This window comes from Buceros rhinoceros, unplaced genomic scaffold, assembly GCF_000710305.1.
Source record: "Buceros rhinoceros silvestris isolate BGI_N320 unplaced genomic scaffold, ASM71030v1 scaffold4899, whole genome shotgun sequence".
Classification (NCBI taxonomy): Eukaryota; Metazoa; Chordata; class Aves; order Bucerotiformes; family Bucerotidae; genus Buceros; species Buceros rhinoceros.
In genome coordinates this window covers 47,857-73,256 of record NW_010429683.1, presented here as the reverse complement: position 1 = coordinate 73,256, position 25,400 = coordinate 47,857, and the positions used below count along the sequence as shown (strand labels likewise).

General features: G+C 40.4%; 2 protein-coding genes across 3 annotated transcripts in view; both read right to left on the bottom strand.

Annotated features, from left to right (window-relative positions):
- Positions 1-551: 551 nt before the first annotated feature.
- ALDH8A1 (aldehyde dehydrogenase 8 family, member A1) lies at positions 552-10,680 on the bottom strand. Of its 2 annotated transcripts, XM_010142730.1 has the most exons (7): positions 10,521-10,680; positions 6,371-6,518; positions 5,826-5,981; positions 4,293-4,442; positions 3,408-3,664; positions 2,481-2,642; positions 552-1,052 (listed from the first exon to the last, which is right to left on the bottom strand). In XM_010142730.1, exons 1-7 carry the CDS (start codon positions 10,644-10,646, stop codon positions 600-602), a joined length of 1,452 nt encoding a protein of 483 aa, XP_010141032.1. In that variant the 5' UTR covers positions 10,647-10,680; the 3' UTR covers positions 552-599. The 2 variants fall into 2 exon arrangements, with proteins under 2 accessions (XP_010141032.1, XP_010141034.1); XM_010142732.1 differs by lacking the exon at positions 2,481-2,642.
- Positions 10,681-13,026: 2,346 nt separating this feature from the next.
- HBS1L (HBS1-like translational GTPase) overlaps positions 13,027-25,400 on the bottom strand; it is a 57,704-nt gene continuing 45,330 nt past the window's right edge. The window contains exons 10-18 of the mRNA XM_010142733.1: positions 24,839-24,913; positions 23,939-24,056; positions 23,693-23,761; positions 20,317-20,421; positions 18,205-18,295; positions 16,501-16,609; positions 15,795-15,895; positions 14,755-14,899; positions 13,027-13,673 (exon numbers count right to left, since the gene is read on the bottom strand). Coding sequence (XP_010141035.1) covers positions 13,662-13,673; positions 14,755-14,899; positions 15,795-15,895; positions 16,501-16,609; positions 18,205-18,295; positions 20,317-20,421; positions 23,693-23,761; positions 23,939-24,056; positions 24,839-24,913 — 825 coding nt within the window. The 3' untranslated portion in view covers positions 13,027-13,661. The remainder of the gene's footprint in view (positions 13,674-14,754; positions 14,900-15,794; positions 15,896-16,500; positions 16,610-18,204; positions 18,296-20,316; positions 20,422-23,692; positions 23,762-23,938; positions 24,057-24,838; positions 24,914-25,400) is intronic.

Genomic DNA, 25,400 nt, shown 5'->3' with positions numbered 1-25,400 from the left:
CAATTCAGCTGTGTACCATAAACCAGGTTATAATTAAAAGGTTTATTGTCTCTGCGTATCATGAGAATTTCACGACCCCATGGTTTAAAATCTCTTCAGAGATTAAACGTACTGCCTCAGGCTTTCAGTCCTTGTCTGATACCAGTGAAGTGTGATACGGATTGGTACGTGGAATATGCTGCTTCTAGTGGAAACCGCTTGATTCCCATGACAGTATCAGCCTCACAACATGCCACTTTGTCCCTCAACGTAATTTACCAACCACAGGTATGGTCGCGTATCATCCTTCCTCCAGTCTGCCTTAGAGGTAGAGATTTTTGAGACAAGATTACTCAAAAAGCTTTAGGATCCGTAAGATAAGCAAGTCATCTGACTTGGGCCGTGTTGGTTGTGGGCTCTGCACTGATCTTCTCATTTAACATGAAAGGCTGAATTCAACATCAGCATTTGGGATGACTATTTTCAGCTGTCTTCGATATCACTTGACCGAAGTTCAACAAAGAGACTGCCACAATAGCAGCCTGTGTTCCAGAAAGCTATTCACAGTAACACAAATCACTGTAGTTTATTTTATCCTAAAACACTTCCCTTGACATACATCAGTGCTTTACTGTGATGGTTTTGACCTCAGTGAAGAACTCGTAGGAGTCCTTTGCTCCCTCCCTTCCTATACCTGAGGCTTTCATCCCACCAAATGGCATGTTCAGATCCCTAACAAGCCAGCAGTTGGTCCACACCAATCCAGACTGTAGTCTTTGTGCCACTCGGTGAACACGTCCCACATTGCTGGACCACACAGTGGCAGCCAAGCCATATTTCACGCTGTTGGCTCTTTCAATCACTTCTTCTTCTGTATCAAATGCTACCACACATGTCACAGGACCAAAGATCTCTTCTTGCATGCAACAAGATTCATCCTTGGCTTCAGCAATAACTGTGGGCAACATGAAATAGCCTTTCTGGTTGCCAGTTGGGAGAGCCAAGGAATCCACTCCCTCTCCACAGAGGACTCTGGCTCCTTCAGCTTGAGCTTTCTTCACATAGTTCCTTACCTGTGGAAGCAGCAGGAAAATGTCACTGCTAAAGGACACCAAATCCTGAGGGTCCACCTCTCCAGTCTGGGCACATCAACAGGAGCCCCATAATATCTCCAAATGGATGACGCTGCCTTTACTTCCCTCCTAACAACAGAAGTCGCTCCCTAGCTTTTGTTGTTATGTTTCCATGTAAAAGTAAGGCTGGGTATTTCTTCCTGGAAAACAATCTTCCTCTCTCTCTCCAAACACTTACTAGCCTAGCAGGCAACACCACTGACTCTTCTCGCTAAGATTTCTCAAAAGGGCAGGACCTCTTGTGGCAACGCAAGTGGGCCCAGAGCCAGCCTCCCTCCCTTCTTCCAGGAGCTTGGGCGGACCGACATGAATTCCATGCCACAGTTCACTCATTTACTGGAAGGGATCAGTATTATTTTCTTACCTCACAAGCAGGCTTGTTAAATGTTTACCTGCTGGTAGGATGATGAAGCCATGAATGCTATAGAAAATCTCATCAATAAATAATTAAAGCTGTTTCCACGGCTGCTGCTATCATCTGCTACCTTGAATACACAGGACATGCTATTGATCTCCTTCTGCTGTTCTGAAATTGTTGCCTGGTTTCTCTCCCTATAGAAACACCACAGAGATCTCAACGGGCTTTTTTCTCCTTTTTCTTCTTTTAACCACCTTGGTAGGTTAGACTCAGAAGTCATTTGTGGTGCCGCAGACCTTGGACCTCAGTAAGTGGGTGTTTCCTCCCTCTACTTCTGAACAGGCCTGGAGAGGCACGACAAAGGTCTGGCTTTCTTTCTCACTCTGCGGTTTCCAGTCTGCTTCATGCTTATGCTGATGGTGTCAGATAATCTCGGGATGTGAGCATCTGCTCGCCTGAACTCTGTCTGACACCATAAAAACTGATTTCATATAAGCCACTAAAGCAGATTATGTTTAACTGTGCACCATCTCAGCTTCCCTCTACGCATATACAATTCCAAATTACTGCAAGCCGTACCAGAAAACTGTCTTGCACTCCCCAGAATCTGCCAAAGAGTGAGTGATATCAAAATAAAACTTTTACCCTGTTATTAGGCAAATAAGTGACCTCAGCAAATGCAATACTAAAATCCATGATGAGGTTGCTGAACCCTAAGATCAGTTACTATAAATCCAGGATTTAAATTTACATATTTTGATTTATTTCACTTCAAAGGGGAAAAAAAGATTGTCATTTTAAACGATTTTCCCCATGGAGTTGATTTTTCTGGAGTAATCACGTGATCCCAGGCCATGGGTAACAGAAACCTTATGAAAAAACACCTTATAATGGCCTTGAATCACCACCCCTCAGAGCTCATCTTGGGAGAGGACATAGCTCTTTCAACACACCTCTCAAATCACCACTAAAAAACGAGAGGAGATCATGCAAACCCCACGTAACGTCACCTTTTCTAGATGCTCTTTACTTATTAGTGCTCCCACGTCGACTGTAGGATCCGAGGGGTTCCCAACCTTCCACTTCTTAGCCTCTGCCACAAACCTCCTCAAAAACTCACTGTATATGCCCCTCTGAACAAAGATCCTGGAGGTGCAGAGACAGATCTCACCCTACCAAAAAGAAACAAACAAGAAAAACAATATTACTTTATATTCCATTGCATTATTGATGGGTATTAAGAGTGTCACATCCCAGAATGACACTTGTCTCTGCACCGTCAGGAGTGCAAACTACATTCACCAAAACTGCAAAGCAGGATTTTTCCCAGATTAAAGAGGAAAAGACAAAACAGCAATAACAGGATTGTACAGCCACTTACTACTGCAAATAAATTTGATTTTTCATTGATTACATATTGTCTTCTCCAGCACTTTTCACAGGAAACGTAATTTCCAATTTGAATAACCTCTGTCTTCCTTTCCTGATAATGCCTTTCTGACACCAAGCTATTTTTCTGAACAGTTGCCCTGATGCAGTTTCATGGTTTTGATGATCTCTCCTGAAGGTGGTGATGAGGGAAGTGGAACACTGATAGAACTTTGGGGGGAGTCTCTTAATTTAATTCCAGAAAATCAACAAGCTTCCCACTTAATTGCAGGGTGGGATTTAGAACAGCCACTTTCTGGAAAGATAAGCAATATATCTGTTTTGAGAGGGATAATGACACCCTTTATTATTTTGTGGAATAATTGGGGGCGGGTGTGTCATACTTTTGTATTTACAGTTTGCCTACAACACAGAATCTTGAAAGGGACCTTGGTGATTTAGGATTTGGATCCAAGGTATGGGCATACATGTGCATGTACACACACTCTCAGACACATGCACACCCCCTGCTGCAAAAAGGATTTCTGTGCTACAGAGGTGGAAGGCACCTGGTTGGCAAAGCTGGACCTCACGGTTGTGGGGATGCATTGGGTCAAGTCGGCATCATCAAAGATAACTGCGGGGTTTTTCCCTCCCAGTTCCAGCGAAAGCCGTTTGCAGTGCGGAGCACTTTTCTCCATGATCCGCTGGGCCGTCAGTGTGCTTCCCGTGAAGGAGATCAGAGGCACATCAGGGTGGCAGACAAGGGCTTCTCCTGCCTTGGTGCCCGTTCCAAACACCACGTTCACCACCCCGTGGGGTACCCCTGATGGGAAAAACGCACACACAGTCATCGTACCCTTTCCATTGCTTGGCAGGTTTCTCTTCGCTGAAGAGAAACTTTTCCCTGAAGTTAGAAAATCTCCAGTAGCCCTAGGGTGACAAAGACTGACCCTTAACTTATGTAGTAGCCAAAATGCATGATGTTCAACAGCTCTGGTGGTCATGGGTTAAACGACAAAACCAATTCCACTGATCAGTCAAAGCTTGCCTGATGTCCATCATGAGAGATCCCTTTTTCGGGGAAGAAGCAGTTGTCTTCCCAGTTTTTCAGTAGTGCACCAAATACAGCCATAACACAGCCGCCGAGAGCTGATTCTGTATCTTATGCTCTCGTAGTTCCTCCCTAAGTTCCTCCCTAAGTGGAGTGCAGGAGGGGCAAAGGAGGCACACAAAGACTTTTAATGATGAGACAGCAGGAAAAACTGGGCAGTAGCTGGGCTGGGACAGTATGCGGCCAGGGAGAGTTTTTTGTTCTCCAGTTCTTCAGCCACAGCAAAAAGTCTTTCCCAAAGTCTGTGAGCTCTTTCTGATCTCTGCAACTAAAAAAAAAAAAGGCGCACAGGTAAGCATTTTCACCCCGTTCCCCCTCCCTAGCACACTATGGGACTTACCTGCTTTCTCCAAGAGTTTGCACATCATCCAAGCCGTGACAGATGTCATCTCACTGGGCTTGGCAACCACGGTATTCCCACATGCAATGGCAGGAGCTATTTTCCAGGTCAACAAATATAATGGCAAATTCCAGGGACTGATTAAACCAGCTGCAAAGCAAAACCAGAAATGTCAGGAGTTCAGTCTGCTGGGAGACAAAACTGAGTTCTCTAACCTCAAGCAGTTATACACCAATTCAGATTTATGAAGGGAATTTGGCTTTTATTTCCAGACAACTGTACAACAAATTTGCACCTAGAAACACTTCACAGAGGCAGATAATTTTTAAACATTTGCGCACATGATCCTAAAGGTGATCAGTTGAACTCTCTGAATACGTTTTCCTGCCTCTTCAGGGCACAATTTTATATCCAGAGCAGCTTTTCAGTGTTTTCTGGGGACATTAATGCAACATTAGTCATAAAAACTACGTACATCAAGTGGTCTGTGTTAGCCAACAGCAAGTTAAGCTAATGTGTGTTAGCTCAGATCACTCTTGCTTTCTCTTCATCTTTAAACCTTTTTTCCCCCCCGATTTTAATACAAAATAGAGCATGCATAACACACAGTGCATATTTGCCTGGTAAGTTTTAGCCTAAATTATGAATGCCAAAGTTTACCCGTGTACAAACTGCCGTTTCCACAAACTGCTGTTTCTACAAACTGCTAAATGACCAGATTTTTTTCAGTAATTGCCTTTGTGAACACTTTCATCTTACATATTTACAGGAAGTAGTGAAAAAAAATCTGTAATTGTTCGGTGTTGTAATTGAAAGCCACAGGATTTCTCGCTGTTTCATGGAGCAGATGCAGTGAGTGACTTTTCCTTCTAAAAGACATTTTCCCAGAAGCACTCACGTTCTCCACTGCTCACAAAAACTTTTCAATAGGTCCTCTAGGTTAGCTAATTTTAATTTTTTTAATAATTCAAGTGTGAATGTGGAACATTCATATATATTTAGATAAAACACCGAATAATGGAATCCTTACCACCCCATTACTCACCAGCTCAGCACAGCCACTGTATTTCTGAAGCATTAGCAGCATCTAGTGGATGAGTTCAGCAATTCCCCTAGCCACACGTGTGCACTCCGGTCACAGGCAGAAATGTCACGCTGTAAGCTGCTACTGCTTCCCCAAAGGTGAGGAAGGTCCAGCTCTCCCTGCAGGAGCAGCAGCTCTGCTCCTGGATGCCCCACTGATCACAGCAGTAACACTGCCTTACCCACACAGACACACACGTCAAAACGTAAGAGAAATTGAGGGCAAGAGCTACCAAGTTAAAACAGCTGCTTTTTAAGATATAGAAGAAATCTTTTTACCGTGAAGTAGCATAACTCATTTTACATGTAGTTGCTCATGCTTTAGCAGTTAGGCTGTGTTTAGCACATGATCCACAGACAATAAATGCTTTTGAAAAATCCTCCTTCTTTGTCAAGCCACTGCTGAGGCAGACACTCTGCCAAGGTTTTCACGTTTCAGGAGCAACATACCAACTCCCACAGGTGCCCTGGAGGTGTAATGCATGCAGCCTACAGATGCCATCTCAGTGCACTCTGTCCTGTGATGGAGGATGGAAGAGGCGAAGAATCGGAAGTTGTACACAGCCCGGGGGATGTCCACTGTTCTAGCAAACGTGATGGTTTTTCCTGAAACAAAACCAAGCACACTGCTGTGTTATCGTGGGCAGAAAGCAGCTCATCTAAACACCACTGCAAACAGTGCTTCGAACTCTGCTCTTAGCAATGTGGTTTGCGTGTCTTTTGTCCTGCGCCCAAGTGATCTCCATCGCAGCGCAATCACAGTAACAACAGCTCCCCTGTATATTACAAATATCTAACAACTGAAGTCAAAGGCGGCAATTCTGAAAAACACTTAATGTCCCAGGAATGCAAAATCAGCAACTTCTACCAAGGCCACACACATCAACTCCAATTTGCACCAACAGCTCATGCCATACTAAAAATCAGGACCATATCCTCCATTTCAATACTCAGCAGGATGCTCTACATCTCAGATCAACAGTTCCAATTTTTACCCTGATCCTTTGACTCTGCTTGTGCAAATTCTTCCAGGTCATGTTCAATCAGGTCTGCCAATTTGTTCAGGATCCGAGATCTTTCCAATGGACTCTTTGAGGACCAAATTGGAAAGGCAGCTTTGGCAGCTTTGACAGCAGCTTCCACCTAAAAAAAGTAAAAGAGGGATAGTGAATATTAATGGAATGTCATAGAAAGAATAAAAAAGAGCCAGCAGATGAACTCGTATTTGAGACGCTGGTAATCCGTATCACGTTGTTGGAAAGGCTGCACCTCTTCAGAGTTGATACAGCTATTGATACAGCTTCTCCATCTTCATCTTCGCAAGACACTACCTCATAACTCAAAGACATTTTCTTTTCTTGATATTCTATTTCACTGAAACTCTTGCTTTTCTCTACATTCCAGCAACCTGTGGGCAACCCTCTGGGCCTGGAGGAAATGTTGGACTGGTTAACTGCCACCAGCAAATGCCACTAGCCAAACCCATGCAGAATCTTGTTTCTCATGGGGAAAAGTGCAAAAAGCATCACCCAGGGCAAATGCACCCTCAGTATAAATGGCCATGGTCCTTGCAACACAGACCTTCAGCCACAACAGACAATTAATAAAGGAAGGGGCTGGTGAAGGAGCAGACTGTATGCCCTGTTCACCTTTGATTTCCTCTTCCCCTTCCCCCAGTTAGTTCAAGCAAGGACTAAGAATATATTTACAGAATAGACACTCACCTGATCACACCTAGAAACTCGTTAATGCCCTCACATAAACAAACGAAATTAGCTCTTTCTAAAACTCTTGAGGTTTAGTCAATTCTCTGATCAGATACTTAAAGTCTGCAGATATGAAAGATCATTCTACGCAGTCTGTATCGATGCACTCCGGTCTTGCTGAGATGTACCTAACTACTGCTTGGTGCTTCAGCCTGACCTTTCTGGAGAGTGGCAGAATACCAGCGCTTTTCTGAAGTGGAGTAGGCTCCAAACAATTAAAAACCACCAAAAAGCACGCTCCTCCATCAATCATTTCCTCTGGGCTCTTAAAGAGAAGTTACCTGTGTCTATTAATTTATAAGCGGTTCCTTCTCAATGTTGTTTACCAGTCTGAGGATGTTTACCAATATTTTATCATATTTTAATTTAATTGCCCTATTTCCCAGTTTTTGCTTCCTACATATCATTTCTTAATTGCCTCCAATGTGGGCTTTTAGCCAAAGCTGTCTTAGTTGGCTTCGCATCATTTTGCTCATAATTATTTTTTCAGCTTTTGGAAATCTGCCCAAGTCAATAACTAGGAGGAATGTCGATGTAATAACCACCATATATTTCTGACCTCTCCCAATGTTGTCACATCACCGGTTCCCATGTAGAAACTGAAGACTCCTTTCCATTAATTTCATAAAACTGAGTTCCTAAGTTTGTTCCTTCAGGACATTCCAATGATGTTTTACTAACACGGGTGCAGAAGTTCAGGCAGGTGGCATTCTTTCCTCCCCATGCACATCAGAATTTATGGCCTCCCCTAAAATAAGGGCCAGAGTTTGAGGACCAGAACAATACTGGTATGGAGGCCAGTACTGGAAATAAACCATCTCACACAAGGTTACCACAGATCACTAGCCAAGCTCAGAAACCTAGACGCTAGGTTTTCAACTTGAGTTCAACAACCTTCTGCTCAGGTGCTGAAGATGACAGGATGTCAGCCACCAAACAGCTGGAGCAGGGCCAATGCAGGCCTGGGAAAGGGGAACTGCAGCTTTTTGAGTGAGTCAGATGTGGATGGCACGCTACCCTGAAAAGGTTCACCCTCTGTGAAAGCATACCACCCTTACTAATTCGCTTGTTCTTTTGCCCTCCAATCATCAGGTACCATTGTGATGCTGCTTCTCATCTGTCTTCTCCTCTGTGGTCTTTTCCACAAGGTACTCTGGGCCTCAAGAGAGGTCTGCAGTGAAGTTAAGGCTACCTGCCTTTTTAACTCCGCAGCAGGTTTGGAAGAAGGAAGATGTAGCGTTTTCACACACAGCAAGAGAAAAATCAGCAAAAGAAGGAATGAAGTGGCCATAGATTGACCTAAAAAAAGCAAGAGGCAAAAAAGGAGAGATATTTGTCCAGAAGAGGTAAGAGAGTGTACAAAGGTTAAACAAATCTTTGTTTGATTAGCAAAAAGCAGCAAAGAAAGTCAAGCCACAAAGAAAACACACTTAAGAATTCAACTATGAACTCGTGTGTCTGAAACACTTCCTTCTGCTTTCCTCTTCTGCACGAGACAGGCTCAAGAGAAAGAGTACACGATCCAGACCTGTCATAAAAGGTGGATATGAAAACACCCCAAACTGCCCTCAGGACACGATGTTTACTTTCCCAGGGGATGATGCACAGGAGTAAGGGACTTTAAAGAGATATTTTTTTAAGCAGACATTTGCCAGGACTAATTAGCTCTCGTCAGCCACTTTTGGAGATAAAGGACACCTATTCAGCTTGCTTTGGTGCTGCTATTTGGAATTCAAGACATCTAGATGGGGGAAAATTAACCTCTGAAAAAATACCAGCCCGTGTTTTTTGCGGCACCTGGCTGACGTGGCCACTGCAGCTAACTTGGTGTTACATTCCAGGGCCAGCAACAGCTGTACTGCCTGTCTCTATTCTGCCTTCTAACCTTCCACAAAAATTAACCACGAAAACATCCAACTGGACGTGGAGCCCTGCTAGAAACCAGCATCCCAAGTTCTTTGTTGAAGCTGGGTCTAGACGCTTATTTTGATATCTCTAGATGCCCTCTAAGTAGTATGTGGTTGCATTTTCCCCTGCAACACACTCCAGCAGTTACCAGTGGATGCCAGCCCTGCAGAGCCCAACCTTCTCGTACAGCTGTCTAAAGGCAGGAGTAAAGCACTCGCTGACCTTCCAGGTGTTTCAGCTGCGTTCCCACCAGTACACACCACCACTACCTCAGAAAGCTGACAGAGGAAAGCCATTGCTCTTTAGCATGTCTGACCTCTAGCTCCACAACAGCCAGGGCCTACTTTTCTTCGGCTGTTCTGGCATTCTCGCATATCTCTCCTTTTAATGATTTTGCAAATGAATGAACAGGAAGATTTGCACCTGCACATCAAGGAGAAGTCTCTTCAGGCAAAATTAGACTTGGAATGAGCTTACACAGATGTATTCCAGCCAACCCAACCTGCTACACTTTAACCCTTGGTCATCAACATCTAGCAAATATTTACCCAGCCAAAATTACAGTGCAAAGGTTTCTGCTGAGAGAAGCAAAGCGAAAAGATGTCAACAGGACTGAAATGCAGGTGAACAGCTACACACAGTAGCAGTTTGTTTTGAAAAACATTTTGAAATACCACACACTACTTGTCAATATCTGCCAAGCCCTTTGCCTTATCCAAGCTTTTCCAGCTGTTCCTCTCTTCAGTAAACTTGAAACACTACATCAAATACACACTTGTAGGTCTCTTAAAAGTATCGTCAATGAAACTGCAGCTCCCCAGTGAATGTCACATTTCCCATCCACGCCTGAACGTGTACAAGGTACCAGGACACATTCACCCCACTAGAGAGCACCGGACTAGGAAACGTTACAGCAATGCAGAGGACAGGCTACAGTATAAAGGAACATACACTCATCACAGCCACTTCATCACCTCCACTTAATGCCCAGATGCTAATACCAAAACCAGAGAGGTCTAGAAGCTTCTTACCATACTTCAGGGAAGAGCCAGAAAGCCAAAAATCCTTTTAAATGTCAACTGCAAACCACATGGTATCTGGTGACTGTAAGTTTATTCACAGAAGAGATCAATAAACCCTCTTCTCCCTTCCAGACTGTTTAAACTTAATGTCAGTTGAAGTGTTACTGGTAACTTGTACAAGACATCTCCCATGTGAGCTGAAGGAGCTTTGCTGATTTACACTAGCCTAGGATCCAGTCTTTGACTTTCTAACACCAAACTGTAAAAAAAAAATAACTATTCACTGCTGCAGCAATGTAATACATAGCTACAATACCATCAAGAACTTACTCATTTAAACATGGAGGTCTTCAGTGTTTTGCCGTTCTCTCACTTTCAGCCTCTTCCATTCAAAATACTGTTAATACTTTTAATGTCTGCACTTCTTTGTGCATTTGGATAGTACTCACCTCTTCTTTGCCACTGTCTGGCACCCTGCAATAGACATCTCCGGTGGACGGATTATAGGAGTCTATGTACGAGGAACATGGAACAAATTTGCCACCTATAAAGTTGTCCAGCACTAAGAGAGCCATCACTAGCTGCTTGCTTCACCTGTGACTTTTTTCTGCAAGGCATCAGTTTAGATTAGTAGGTCAGTATTTGCACAGCGAGTCTGGACTCCTCCCCCTCTCTGTCTTCCCTGCACCGCTCACTCACAAGTAGGAACAAACTCTGGCAAGAGCAGCAGAAAAGAGGAAAGGGGAAAAACTTACATTTCTATGAGTTGAATCAGGGAGATGGGATCAGTTTAGCTGTTAGAAACAGCTTCCCTCTGCCTCTAGCAAATAAAGTATTGAAGAAAGGGAGAAAAAAAACCTGTTTGACACAGAAATTTCTCTCTACACCAGTTTTTCAAGCTACAGTCTAAAGACATTTTGCAACAACTATACAAGTTAATTCAAGACTCAAACAGCTCACCAGAGACCTGCCCCAACCATCAGTCAATGCAGAGAAGACACTTGGACTAACATATCTGCAGCTCACGTTCACTGCTTTGTCATCGTCAATGCTTTTCCTTCTAAGCTCCAAACCAATGCTTCTGTCAAAACAGAAGATTTTAAGCATAGGAAACTCTCCTTTTTCCACCGATACTCCCAAATATCAAACACATGCAGCTGAGCAGACCTTCAGTTCTAAACAGCTGGGAAGCACAGCCCTACCTGGTACACTCTGTTGTACGCTGTCAGAAATCCAGTTTTTAAAAAAGAAGCAAGACACTGGCTCTCATGTTTTCCCTTTCCGTAGGCAATCTGGTGGAAGCTGCCTGACTATAGAGAAGCCTGGTACATATAATTATGCTTTTCTTTAACTTCCCAAGAACACAATTTTCCCAGAAAGAGGTGAGTAAAAGGCATTTTTCTCCAAGAGAGCATGCTTAGATTATCAAATTGCTCTAAGATTGCACGTCACCTCCTTGCACTCCAGAGATACCCAAATCCCTACACCCATATCAGAAGGCAGTATGTTATTACCAGGAGACTGTGAATATCTCCATCAGTTTTTTAGACCACTGCCAAGCCATCAAATTGCCTGTGGGTCAACATGCAAACATATTTTGATCAAAAAGAAGTGATATGTTTTTGTTGCACAACAGTTCTTCTATGCATTAACCAACTGGTGCTTCTGGGCAGAGTTCAAATCAGTGCAGTGCAGTCATGTTGAAACTGGATTAGGAAATACCTCTGGTCCTCCCAAGCTCCCAACTGGGAAAGCACGCAGTAGCTTTTCTGTTGTCACAGAACACAGACTCAAAATTTAACGCAACTGCGTGTGCGAAGGATTATCAGAGGTTTACTCCATATCACACTCCCTTATCTAAAAAAACCAAGGAATTTACCTGAAGACATGCTCTTCTGCCTGTAGTACTTCAGCAACCTTAAACATGACTTAAAAGCAACCTAAACTTTTCAAGGTTTGAAGGGAAGTTCTGGTGCAACAGGTTCAACATAAGAGCTTGGCAGTATGAGCCTCTGGAATCCAACAACTGCACTGAAACCTTCACAGCTGCCATGTTGAAACTGGCAATTTTTCCAATGCCATTTCTGGACTACAAAAAGACATAGCGAATAGTGATAATTCATAAACTTCAGTTTTAGCAATATTTTTCAAGTTTTCAGGTATTTCAGATTCGTAAGATTTTACAAAGCCACTGCACATAAAAGCATTGCTGATACTCCTACAAACGTGCATGCAGACAACAGTACAATCTGTCTGTGTGATGAAGTGCAGGTACCTCCTGAATTCGGCTAAAGCATGGAACTGCAAAAAAAGTCACTTACCAAAGAAACCACATGGGAAGAGTAGGTATGGACCATACATTACTTCAAACTAAGTAACTGCCATAGGTTTTTGTGTTCTTCACTACACAGGGCACAGCTTTACCTACAGTGACTGATACTCTGGAGCAAGTACTTTAGCTCCTTCCCCACACTGCTATGGTCAAAGTAGAGTTGTCTCCACCTCACACTCATGCACAGCTCCTGCAATACCTGAAGTCCTCTCACACTCACCAATGAAAGAAATTCCGAGTTGTATGAAGTGTGTCTGTCCTGAGCTTATGCTGGAGGTGGCAGAAGGGCACTCTTTTCAGGTGGGAAGTTTTGTCTGCCCTGTTTTTGAAAAGCGGGAAGGAGTTAAATGCTCGAGTAAGCACAATCATCTGGCTTCACCCAAGAGTAAACTGCCAGCTTTCATTCAAAAGAGCACTAAGTCTGACAAAGAGACGTGTATGTGCAGTGGCTGCACTGAGTAATGTGAGAAAAACTGAAATACCTTCCTCAGAAAGACAAGTCGCATGCCAGTTTCGCATTTTAACTCATCAGTTTACTCTGAAACTTCTGAGTTACGGAAAGCGAAGAATCATTTAACACAATTTAGAAGTGTTAAATAAAAAGATGGAGACAAAAATTATGCTCAGACAAAGTTATTTTATTATTCTTACAGTTTTAAAAATAAAATTAGCCAATGTTGGCACAGCTTCCACTACACAGCAAAAGAAAACTGGTTTTTTAAATAAATTTTGGGTCAGCGAAAATAATCTTGCGATAATACTACATGCCATTCTCTTGAAACCAAAGTGAATAGTTCTTTTTTTCCCTGAATATGCATTCAACTTAAACCTAAAAATATATTAGACCAATAAAGTTACTTTACTGAATTAATGTGCAGCAAAAAAGCAAATCAGAGAAAATCTGTAAACAATTTATGTCTGGAAGTAAGGAGTTGGTTTCGTGATAACTCATCATCTTTGTCTCTAATTCAACTTTCTAAGAGTTTTCCATCAACCTCTCTAAGGGCTAAATTCCACATGGAGAAACACGTAACGTTCTTGAGATGGAGAAGTGCAACATTAACAGATCCTTGTCAGTTGGCATCTTGTTCTGCAGTGGGAAGGACTGATGAACTCTCACATGATTTAACTTCAGCCACCATCATAGTGTTCCCAATAAATTGCACTTCTTCCTTCCACTGAAGTAACTGGATTCTTATACAGGAGTTTGGAAATCTGATTGCATTTTGGTTGGACGGTGGAAATTCTGGCACCATGGTCATTCTTTAATCTAAAAACACAAGCAAATGAAAAAAAAAAACCAAACCTGCGGTGAAAAATGAAGCGCTAAACGCAAACTGAGCATAGCTTTTTTCAACATAATATAGTGAGCCGTGGAAAAAATAGTTCCTTTTGCGCTGAAATTCCCTGGATCAAGATAACAAGTACTAAAATAGTATTTCCAAAATAACAATCGAAAGAGTTACTTAGTCCCCAATTCTACAAACACTGGGCATCATAGATCTAAACAGGACCCCACTCACTTCAAGATAGATTTAATGAAAAATGGGTGCCAAGATCAAAGCCCTAATTCAGGATCCTACTTAAGACCAGACAGACCATTAAGAGCATTAAAGCTGCATAAGGCTCAGAGCCTCTGAAAGACCCAGCTAGAAATTCTCATGCTCTAGTTCCAAGTTTTGACACCTTAAATGACTTGGCTTTAAGTCTCAGTACCAGAACTTGGTTAATGAGACTGAATTGCTCTCCCTCAGGCCTAGAATTAGAACTTAAACTTATCAAAAAATCATAGTAAGATTTTTTTTTTTTAAATGACAGATACAGGGACATTCACATTGTTTGCTCCTCATAGAAGGCAAACCATTTACATTTAGCCCCAGAGCCTTTGCTTCCTTTCACTTACACAGGATCAGAAATTGTCTAGGCATCATTAAGAACAAAATGTACAATTGTCTTTAATACTTAATATGAAAAGATCAGAGACCCAAAATCAGTAAAAATGGCCAACACTCCTGATTTACAAAGTACAAATTTATACAACAGGCAATTATTGATTTTAGAAAGATTGATCTATGTTAAAATAGTGAAGGGTTAGTTTTTACCTAGAGAGAGGGGACAAAATGCACCACATTCAAAAATTCTAAATAGTCATTTTTGCTCCTAAGAAATCAAACAGAACTGTGCAAGTTTTCCTTACACTCTTGCTGAAGAATCATCTCTTTCTCAGCAGAAAAAATTCGCTTTTTAGGCCATAAAGTGTAAAACAGGTCTTAACCATAAAAACTAAATGCTGCGTGAAAGTTAACCCCATTCCTTTACAATATAGAAAATCTGCTACAAAAATGCCATACCTCTGTAACAACTCCCGCAGCAATAGTGGAACCACTGTAGCGTAACATAAACCTCCCAAGCTCTTTAAAATCTTTATACAACTCCAGAGCAACTGGTCTTTGAGTTTGTAGTTCTATTAGAGCATTCTGTCCTTTAGACAAGAACCTGCAGGTAAATAACCAGAAAATTATAAATATAAGCAGGCGTAAATGAAAAAGACAACAGTGAATAAATGGGGGGGGGCAGGGGGGAAATCACGTTAAAAAGCCAAAAGTATAATGATCAAGCTCTGTTTCAAGTATAGCCCAAGCCAACTGACCATAAACTCATTTGCCCAGAGCATACCTTTTAACAAGGCATCTGAGTTTTCTTTAAAAACTTCTAGAGAAGGGCATTCACCAAAACATTTAGCAGATTGTTTTCAAGTTCCTTATCTCACTTACAGCTGTTTTTTCATCTCTAGTAGAAATCAAGCCTTCTTTCAAACCCAGCCACTGAAGAGCCAATTCACTGCTCTGCAGAAGTCGTGATTTTTCTTCCCATTACCTTTCAGAAACAGTTTCAGCCATACAATTTCTGGAAAAGGATTATTCTGACAACGTAGTATGTATTAAATAGCATTTCGACCCAAATTCAGCTTTAAATAACTAGATGGATGTTAGGTTAACTAGTCTGGGAAGACTCCCTAGATCTCTTTTTCTCTGACCCAACTGCCTAGACAAGTTTAGACACTAGCACATGTCCAGAATTACACCAAGGATCCCATGCTATTACAGGAATAAAAAAAGATAATGTAAAATAATAATAAAATCCCTTAAGTGCAGGGCTGGTGATCTGGTATTCATTTCCAAATCTGCAGGTGGCCTTAGCAAGTCATTTTGCTTCTCCAGTGCTCTGCATTTATCAGGTTTTTCACTTGGTAAGGCACTCTAAACATCTAAAGATGTTCTATTGGTTTCAGTGAAAACGTATTCTTATTGCTTTGTAATAGAACCTGCCTGATATACCACACATTAATCAAACATTTGAGTAATTTTAACTAACTATTCAAAACACTTACTTAGGTTTTTTCTTTGTCACTTCACCAGTGCTTTTGTGCAGAACACTCAACAGTCTTCTAATAGTCGCAGGTTCACTTACAGTTTGATAGTGTAAAAGCACCTAAAAATATTTTTTTCAGTTATTAAGCATTCAGCAATATTTAGAAATCCTAGCTGTTAATACTGGAAAACATGGACTTCTTTTAAGACTGGTTTTTTTAAACAAATGCTTATACAACTTCTCTCACAGAAGTCTCTGCCTCACAGTCAGCAACTGTTCCTGGTTCCTGAACTGTGTGATTTCTACAGATATAACACAAAGATCATGTATTAATTCATCATAAATAATTTTTTTATTCTTAAGTGTTTTGCTTTTGCCACTTCAGTGCAGTTCTGTAGCACGAACCGATATTTTCTTTATTTTAAATGGTATCTTACAACTAAGTGCTTTATAGTCCTACAATGCATGAGATTTCTAGGACAGCCTAGCCTGAGTGTGGTGGAACTCATGCTCTCTGAAATGGCAAAGCTATGTATTAAAAGCCAGTAGGAATATGCATAAGCAGCCACAAAACACCCTCTCCAAATTGCAGAAGAATCTGTTTCCTCTAGAGAGACCAAACCACTTGTGGACACTAAATACCTCCCATATTCAGGGGGTTGAACATGGAGAGGAAAAGCCCTGAGTAACCTGTCATGAACACAGGAACTTTCACAGAGACTTACAGGAAATCCTTTAGTGATTGGAACCTCAATATTGAAGATGAGAACCCGAGCTCTGAAACGAGTGCAAACTTTAATGGGTTCCTTGGGATCACAAAATACACAGCCAACACTACAAGAGAGGAGAACAAAAGAAACTGATACCTATCTTGACATACAAATGTTATCACTGCACTGGAAAGAAGTATTTAAGCCAAGCACAGCAAAGACAACACCACTTTAATAAAACCTAGGGAAGAAAAAATCTGGAACACGGTATTAAAGCCTGTAACTGAATTAATTCCTAGACAATGTCTACGGTATTGTGTGGGTATGCTTGAAAAGGTCTCTCTAGTTCAGTGAACAATTACGACCATTGCTAATCAGTTTCTAAAAATGTCACTGTTTCCTGTGCGTAGGTACTTTGAAGAATCAAGACTTTCATTCAGAGATTAATCGTTCCAGATCAATAGCATAAAATTCTACAAGGTGCCCAAAATTGCAGTGCTGTTGCCTGTAACAAGTATTTTGTGGATAAAGGAACATCATGATCAGGACTCTTGAAACCTGAGCTCTCAGCAGCACTCATTTCTAAAAACCTACATGGAGTCACAACAAAGCTGCTGCTCATCACAAGCCAACAAGGTTGACAACAGCTTTTTCATAGTGGCTCATTTTAGTCATCTAAAACGAAAGGAAAATTAATCCCACCCAGAAAAACGTGACTGAAGGGAAGAAACAGCACGATTAAATGTATACATCAGATGTAATCAAGTGTCATCAACATCGGAAGGATGAAACTGTTGTACCTTTTCTTGACAAATCTAACATATCTCCAAAAGATGAATGACATCAAGGTAACGAATTGACTCAAGCCTTCATTCAACAAGTAGAACAAGACTTTTCCCTCCTCCACCGTTTATGACAGAGAATCACGTGCCACTATGAAATGGCAATACAGAAAAGCCTGTACTTTTGCCTTAAAAGCAGAGCATAAATTGGCTAAGCTAGCAATGCAAGGAGTTTTTCTAGCAGTAGCTCAAAAGTTTGCTGTCTGATGTCCAACTGGAATGCAAAAAGCTGAACAAATTATAGACCCCATTTTCAAGTTTGAACAACAACTGACAGCTACAAGCTTGGGGCAAACAGTTTAGCATTAAACCTATAGACTGAAACATACACAAAGAGATTTGTTGTGTCTCACTGAATGTATCAGATGCAGCCCCAAACAAGGGTCAGTGAACATTTACCAAAACACGTTACAAGCAGCTAAATGTGTTGAATAAACAGTTTCCATCAATTCCACTTGTCCAGATTTTCTTATGGGTATGCAACGGCAGTGGTTTGGATGTATTTTGTTAAAATTATTTATGATTTGAAGAGCTCTTCAAAAATCTTTTGTTTTTCATTTAGCAATACAGATTTACTTAATTCAGCAATTAAAATGTCCAAGGACAAGTCTTAATGAAAAAGGCTTTGAAGGTGACTGGTGTCAGCACTAGGGCACAGTATGAAAACTAACAGTGTTCTTCTGAGGTTGCCGTTGTACATGTAGCAGATGTTTCCAACGTTTGTACACGCAACCCAGGTGATATGCATCGCTTCGGTTTTAAATATCCTGGTAGCCACATCATTCTTCAAGTAAACCGCTGATTGTTGAGTCTAAGGGTTATAAAGCTTTTTATTAAAAACAAACCGTTACTTAGACTGAAACCCCGTTTTGCTCACTTGATTTTGATGATATCCATGCCGGTCAAAGTGAGACTAACATGATCTCCTGCTGCAGCCCAATCAACTGGTTCATCGTGCAGTGTGATTCCTGGAAATGAGTAAGAACAGAACCTCACAGTGAAGTACCTAGGTTCTGAGCTACAAACAAACAGCTCTGTTTGGGCCATTGGTGCTTCATCATCCATTACTCATCAATTTTCAGTATGAATGGGTTGAGAGTAAAAGCTTTTTAACTGAGAAGGCTGAGGAAGCTTTTTTTCCACTTGGTGAGGATTTACTATTCTCTCACCCCACCCTGCACAATAACATGGCTTTATTTAAGCCAGAGGAGGGGACCTGGCACTTGTTACACAGCGCAGATGACGCAGTCCTGAAAATGCCGTAGTACTAATATCTCTGTATCTGCCCCACCCTTCCTTCCAGGCATACGCACACCCTAGACCGCATCTTTCATATACTTTAATGGTACTGTGACAACTTTCATTTACCTTAAGTGGGTTTGCTGACTCTTTCACAAAAAAACATAACTCACGCCTTTCGATCGTGACACCGCATCTTTTAGAAAGCGTCTTTAAACATTCATTTTATTCTGATTTTGATGTATTTTAATCACATTAACTCGCCCACCAGCCAGGTTATCTTTTAAAAACAAATTGCTCCTGTCTCAACATTCTGGGGTTTCTGGCAGACACCAAGAAGGAAAGAAAAAACACCCCACTTTTTAAAAACATTGCGTACCTTTATAAATTTTACTTCTACTTCCCTGCAGATTGTATTTATTGATTTCCAAGCCTGTTCCCAAAACCACTTGTCAAAAACGTGCCAGAAAGAATCATTCAACTACAAGCACTGTTAAGTACTGGTTTTTAAGCACTGTTGATAATTATTTCACATGTACATGCCATTCTCACAGAGCAAGTGAAATTCACACTCTTGAAGCGGAAAACTGGAATTCTAATGTGCACACTACCTTTAGCAAATATCGTATGATAGATTACATCGTCTCTTCTTCATATTAAATATCAATAGTACACGCTTAGTGAACTAATACTCCTAACCTTAACTTGCATTTCAGCCATAGGAGAAGCAGTGCAAAAGAAGAATCATAGATTTGTACCACCAGGGATACTGAGACAAAATACATCTTTTTCCACACTACCTCCTCCACTCCCAAAAGAGAGGAGTGACTACAGTGGTCTGATAATCATCATCATCCACGTTATTGTAACATTCCTGTGCATGCAAACAATGTGCATACAACCATATAAACAGGCACCTTAAAGAGCTTCCCAGGCTATCACTGAACAAGCTGGTTCTGGAACAGAACAGGACAGTCAAACCAGCACCTTGCTGAATTTGGGCTCAACAGTTAGACATAGAAACCTGCTCATTTATTTTGAGAGCTTTTTTTTTCCCCCCACTGGTCAACATTGGAAAAAATCCTAATTTTATCTTGTTGCATAGAAACAAAACCAACTCTGCAGTATAAAGACAGTGAGCTTAATCAGGAAACAGCTTGATATCTAATGTCTTGACTTAACTATTCCTCTTTTCAGAAATCAAACCTATCGAAATTTAAATCCAATTTTCTTCTCTTATGTAGCTGCTCAGGACAATTACATCCTGAAAGTTTGTGTATTATGAAAGGATTAGAGACAAATCTCAAGAACATCAAACAGCAGAGACTTAATTCTCAGGCTTTTTCACATCTAACTGGTAAGATTAATTTCTAAAGGTTGTTCCACATCCTCACAGTTCTTACAACAGTAATACTCCACAGCAAAGCTGAATATCAATTACACCTCTACAGCATATTTTTATAGACATTGCTGGATCTCAGATTTTTACAATTTCTTCATAAAGCAATGTCAAGTCATGAGGCTACAGCACTTGCAATATAGGATGATAAAACAGTTTAAAAAAAAAAGAGCAAGATTTCACTCTTCATAGACATATTTATACAGACACAGTCACATCTAAAGAAATTCGTTTTATGCTTTCACATTTTATGTTTGACAGTTAGTATCAGTTTGACAGTCTGTTACCATTTCAGTAACTGCTTCTAGCCCAGTATTGACCTGAAAGCAAACACGCTTCTGAAGACTGTACCTTTTGCAGTGCAAGTTTCATTGAGAGGCATTGCCAGAAGTCGGTCTCCAACTTGAATATAGCCTGCTTCTATTTTACCAGTCACACAAAATCCTGATCCTTGGTCTGTAATGAACACAGTGATAATTTCAAAATACTTCACAATAAAGTCCATTTTTCCATAACAAGTTAGCCCTGCAGCAATGCACAGGGAAGTTTTTAATATAATGAAGGTGGCTTTTTTTCCCCCCTGCCAGTAGAGTGTTCGGTACTTGCAAGTTAGCCAGCTGTGCATCATAATGAAAATGAAACATTACATTCAAAACCTCTGCATCTTACATTTTTCAGAAGCAAGGGAGAAATAGCCTTCTTTAAACAAATATACATGAAGAAAGAGTATTTAGTTTTCCAGTATTAAGCCCCTTAATTTCTAGCAATTTTACTTAATTCAGCACTTTCTCATTACAATTGCAGATAAAAAAACAGACCTCCCATAAAAATTCTTATGCATATGGGTACAAATTCCTATGCCATTTACTGTTTAACTGAGTCACAATCCTCTGTCTGTGTATTTTTACTCCTGGAAAGTTGAAAAAGTCAAAGATTGATTTACTCCTGTTTAATATGAAGAACTATTATAACTGTGGATAATTTAAGTATTTCTGAATAAAAGATCTGTGAAGTTTTTATTTTTCAATCTCTTAATAGTCTGTTCATTATTTGAATGATATGTCAGTTATTTTCAAGACCTGTGCCACACATGCACATCTATGCACACACACCCTAAAAATGCCTCGTGTCCTTAGCATGTGTTTGCAGGTGGGTGTAAAAAGATTCCTCTGAAGTAACTCCACAGTGACATTTTCTGTATCCACACGAACAACAAATATACCTTTTGTTGAACATTGGAACTCAGTGATAAGCCAGCATCTTAGTATTTTGAGTGTCACACTAGATTAAAAGTTTATTTTAAAGCTGAAGTCAAAAACAAGTTGACCTCAAATCTTGAGGGCACATGCTACCAACTTGCTTTTTTCCATTGATCACTATTGATGAATGCTTCCATCTCTCCAGCTGGAAAAATACTACCAGTGTGCCTGCAAGCTAATTTTCCTCTATTCATTCTAGCAATTAAGATGGATGCAGTCAATTAACACATGACATCAGACATCAAAAGAGCGGAAAACTTGAGAAGCAGATACTTGCTAGAAAAAGAATTCCCCAAGTCTTGGTAAAAAACCACCTCACTATGGTACTCTAAAGAATCTGAAGCTGGATCTGCAAGCACATGCAGGCAATCAGAAACATGAATCAGTTCCAGGTTCCCAACCGCTCCCCAAGTACAATCAAGAACCGTCTCTTTTTTCACATCATCACCAGCTCTGGCTTGATAAACCCAGCGTGGTGTTCGAAGCTTCACCCTCTGCCATACTGATCGCTTCCTGAAAATATGAAGTTCCTTCAGCAACCCACGGAATCAATTCAAGGACAAAATGGATAGTGGGGGAGAGAATCAGAGCATAAAAGACGGCCTGATTTTTGTGTATCATGGAACCTGGGTTCTGCCAGGACATGTTCTTTGTCCTCACGACTTGGCTGCTGGACAAGGCTTTTCTAAAGTCAGGTGAAGCCACATCCTAGACAGCGTTATGATAGGGTAAGTGGGGACTGATGCAGCAGTGAAGGAATTTACAGGGACCTCCTGGATCAGGAGACAGTTTACATGGAGAGAATATGAAGAGGGCAATGGAGGCTGACAGCTAAAATCAGGCTGAGGCAGATGAATCACATCTGTGGTAACCTTAATAGAGAAAGGGGTTTTCCAAACTACGTAAGAGTACACTCAGCACTCTCACTTTTTACACACTTCTATGGACAGCTCCTCCTGAGCACACACAGGCACTGGAATAGAGCTCAGAACAACTGCTGCTTCATGTAATTGTACCTGCAGCTACTTCCTCTGGTGGCATTCAATTAAGTTTTGAGATCACAAGGTAAGAAAAAAAAATAACCTAAAAAACACCTAAAAGGCCACATTTCGTGATAAGCCCTGTGTATGTAAATTGAGTGCCTTCCAAAGTCCTCATTTTTTTGCATGCTTTAGCAAAAAAAAAAAAAAAAAAAAAAAAAAAAAAAAAAAAAAAAAAAAAAAAAAAAAAAAAAAAAAAAAAAAAAAAAAAAATCACTTTTCACAGAACAGATTTAGTCAAAATTGCTCATTTTGTGAAACTTAGTTCAACAAAAAAATGATTATAGCAACAAAAAAACTGTGACAATATTTTGAAAGATCTCAATCAACAATCCTAACACTTTCCCACAGCTCACAAAATTAAAAAAATAATAAATACATGACACCCTAGATGACAAGTAGTGGTAACACACTAGGGCAAATTCTCATGCACAGTTTCAATATTTAACATCATGGCTTCGGTACCTTACGTCAGCTAACCCAAGGCACGTACAGCATCTAGCATTTTCTCAAAGACTCACAAGAAAATTGCACAAACCTGATTTTTTCAGTTACAATCAGTATTTTGATCTGGTTTGTTTGTGCTTCCCCTACAAACACTCTCTATATAAAGTAAAATTTTTTTTTAAATATAAATTTCAATAGTAAGACTTGATTACAAATACTTAGGACATTTCAAATCACGGTGTCAGCTTGCAACGTTTCTCAAGGGATCTATGGAATGTTTCAAATGTGATGCATGTTACTTATTTCTAAATTATCTGTAAAATGCATTTAACTGAAAAATAAAATCAAGTTTACCAATAAAACCTTAAGGGCTCAAGGCAGTCTCTTTTCTCCAGACAATGGGAATGAGAACCGGTTATGGTTACTTGCTGACCCTATTTCTGCTAGTGCTAGGTAATAGCTAGCTGCCTTCCGTTAAATCCTTGGCTGGTGGTTTTAAGTCTCACCACCATCCCCTGTTCTTCCACCTCGCTCACCCAAAGTTTTATTCAAAAATGAAGGAATTTATCATTATTTACAGCTATAACAATGAACATAAAAGGAACAAGACAAAATTTTTTTAAAATCTAGGAGTGGAAAGCAAAAGCCCAAAGTCACACTCGTAAAAAGTTTGAGAAACATTCCTTTAGGCAACAAGAACCTGGGAAAGAGAAACTACCAAATTCTGTCCCACAGAAACATCAACTCATTACATGGTCAATTAGCTGGTCATGATGATTTTCTTCCCCAATTTCTCTTCCAGTGTGTTTCTCCTTCAGTGGTACTATCTAAAATTTGACAAAGAACAAGTGCTTGAAAACTTACTACTCCTGTTCAAGACTACTGATACACATAAAGCTCCTACTTTAAGTCATATTTTTCTATCATTTTTCAACACTTGTGTTAAATATTGGTAAAATGATGGCAAAAATCACCACCAACCTTTAAAAACATCAGCAACACACAACCTAAAAGGTTTATCCACTGATCTCTGTGGTGGCTTGAAAGAATCTGCAAATAAATTGAAAAGACAATTTAGAATTTCTGTATTTGATAACTATCTCAACAACTTCTTGCTTAGAGTAAATCAACTATATTGCATTCCAAAGACTTTTCCCCCAAAATAAAAGTTTTGACATACACAGAAGAAAGATACATTATTTTTCAAATGAGGAAAATTCCACTCACCAATTTGCTCTAACAAACACTTCCCTTTATACCACTGTGTCAGGTCACTTGACTGACCCCTTGTGACCAGGTTTTCACCACCAAGGCCACTCGTCGGAATATAAGCCACATCCGATTCCTAATTAAGAAAACAAATGGAAATTAAGCACACATTAACAACAGATCTTCTAGCAGAAGCGAGAGGTTCATTTTCTCAAATTTCACATCTAAGGAATAAAAAAAAAAAAACAAAAAACCAACAGTTGGCACATTCGTATTTCCCCCAGAGAAGGCAGATGACTCAGTGGATCCATTTCCTTTCTGTTTACTTCTTGCCTGATCAGTGCTCCAACAAAGAGTTGGAGGTATTTAAACATGACGACTGCAACATTAACAACTAGAAATGGAGTTCAGGTAACAAACTCCAATTCCATATCTGACAGGCAAAACTTTGGCTTGAACTGCTGGTTTATGCACAGGCCACAGCCAGTCCAAGTGGGTTGTTACTTGGAACTGAGGAAACGTGAGAACAACACTCAAGAATGACACATGAAGAGGGTTCTTAAGAGTGCATAATCCACACTGACACCTGCTCTGGTTTCAAAGTCTCTGCTGTCAGTCATGCAATCATGAACATTGAGACAGACAATTCTTGGTTCTGCTTTGTAGACAAGAATCCCAAGAAACTACAGATGAGGCCCCAAAGATTCAACAAACCTGAAGAAGATGATGACAGAAAGAGCACTGAAAAAGTGACTAACCTTACACAGGGCTCAGTGTACACACTACCATTAAGAAAAGGAATCTGCTCTATTATGTGCACACAGCAGTAGCAGGAAAGCGACACAAAATAACCTGTAAGAAAAGCTCATCCTACCCAAATGCCTAAAAAAGCAACAAAGACCTCAGAAATTTCATTACCTTAAAGCCAGCTTGTTTAAGAAATTGGCCAAGCTTATTTGTAATTTCCTGAAATCTTTCCTGTTGCCAATTGACCTAAAATAGAAAACAGATTATAACAAAATTCTAAGTTTTTAACCATGACTCGAACATACAGCTACCATATCAGCAACTCTGTACTACGGTGGTGGTCTTCAGACACAGCACCCAATGGATTTATAAATACGAGATTTCCATGTGGATTCATTAATGAATACACATTAAGAGCATTCACATTAGCATTCACTGATAGTAAGCAACACACCACTTAACCTGCAAGCCCCCTTAGTTTGATTTGCCCTTAAACAGCACCTTTTTTTTAATGAAGTTTACATGAAATTCAGATTCAGCAAGATATATACAACACAGTAATAATCTAAAACTAAAACAACTAGTACTATTTATGATACCTTACAAGTTTAAATAAGCTACTGGAGCCTTGACCTGAATGACCACCAAGATGCCCTTGCAGACACCACTGGGCTGACTGTTTATGTGAGATTTTCACAAGTACAAAAGGGACCCTGATTTATTTCAGCACGAA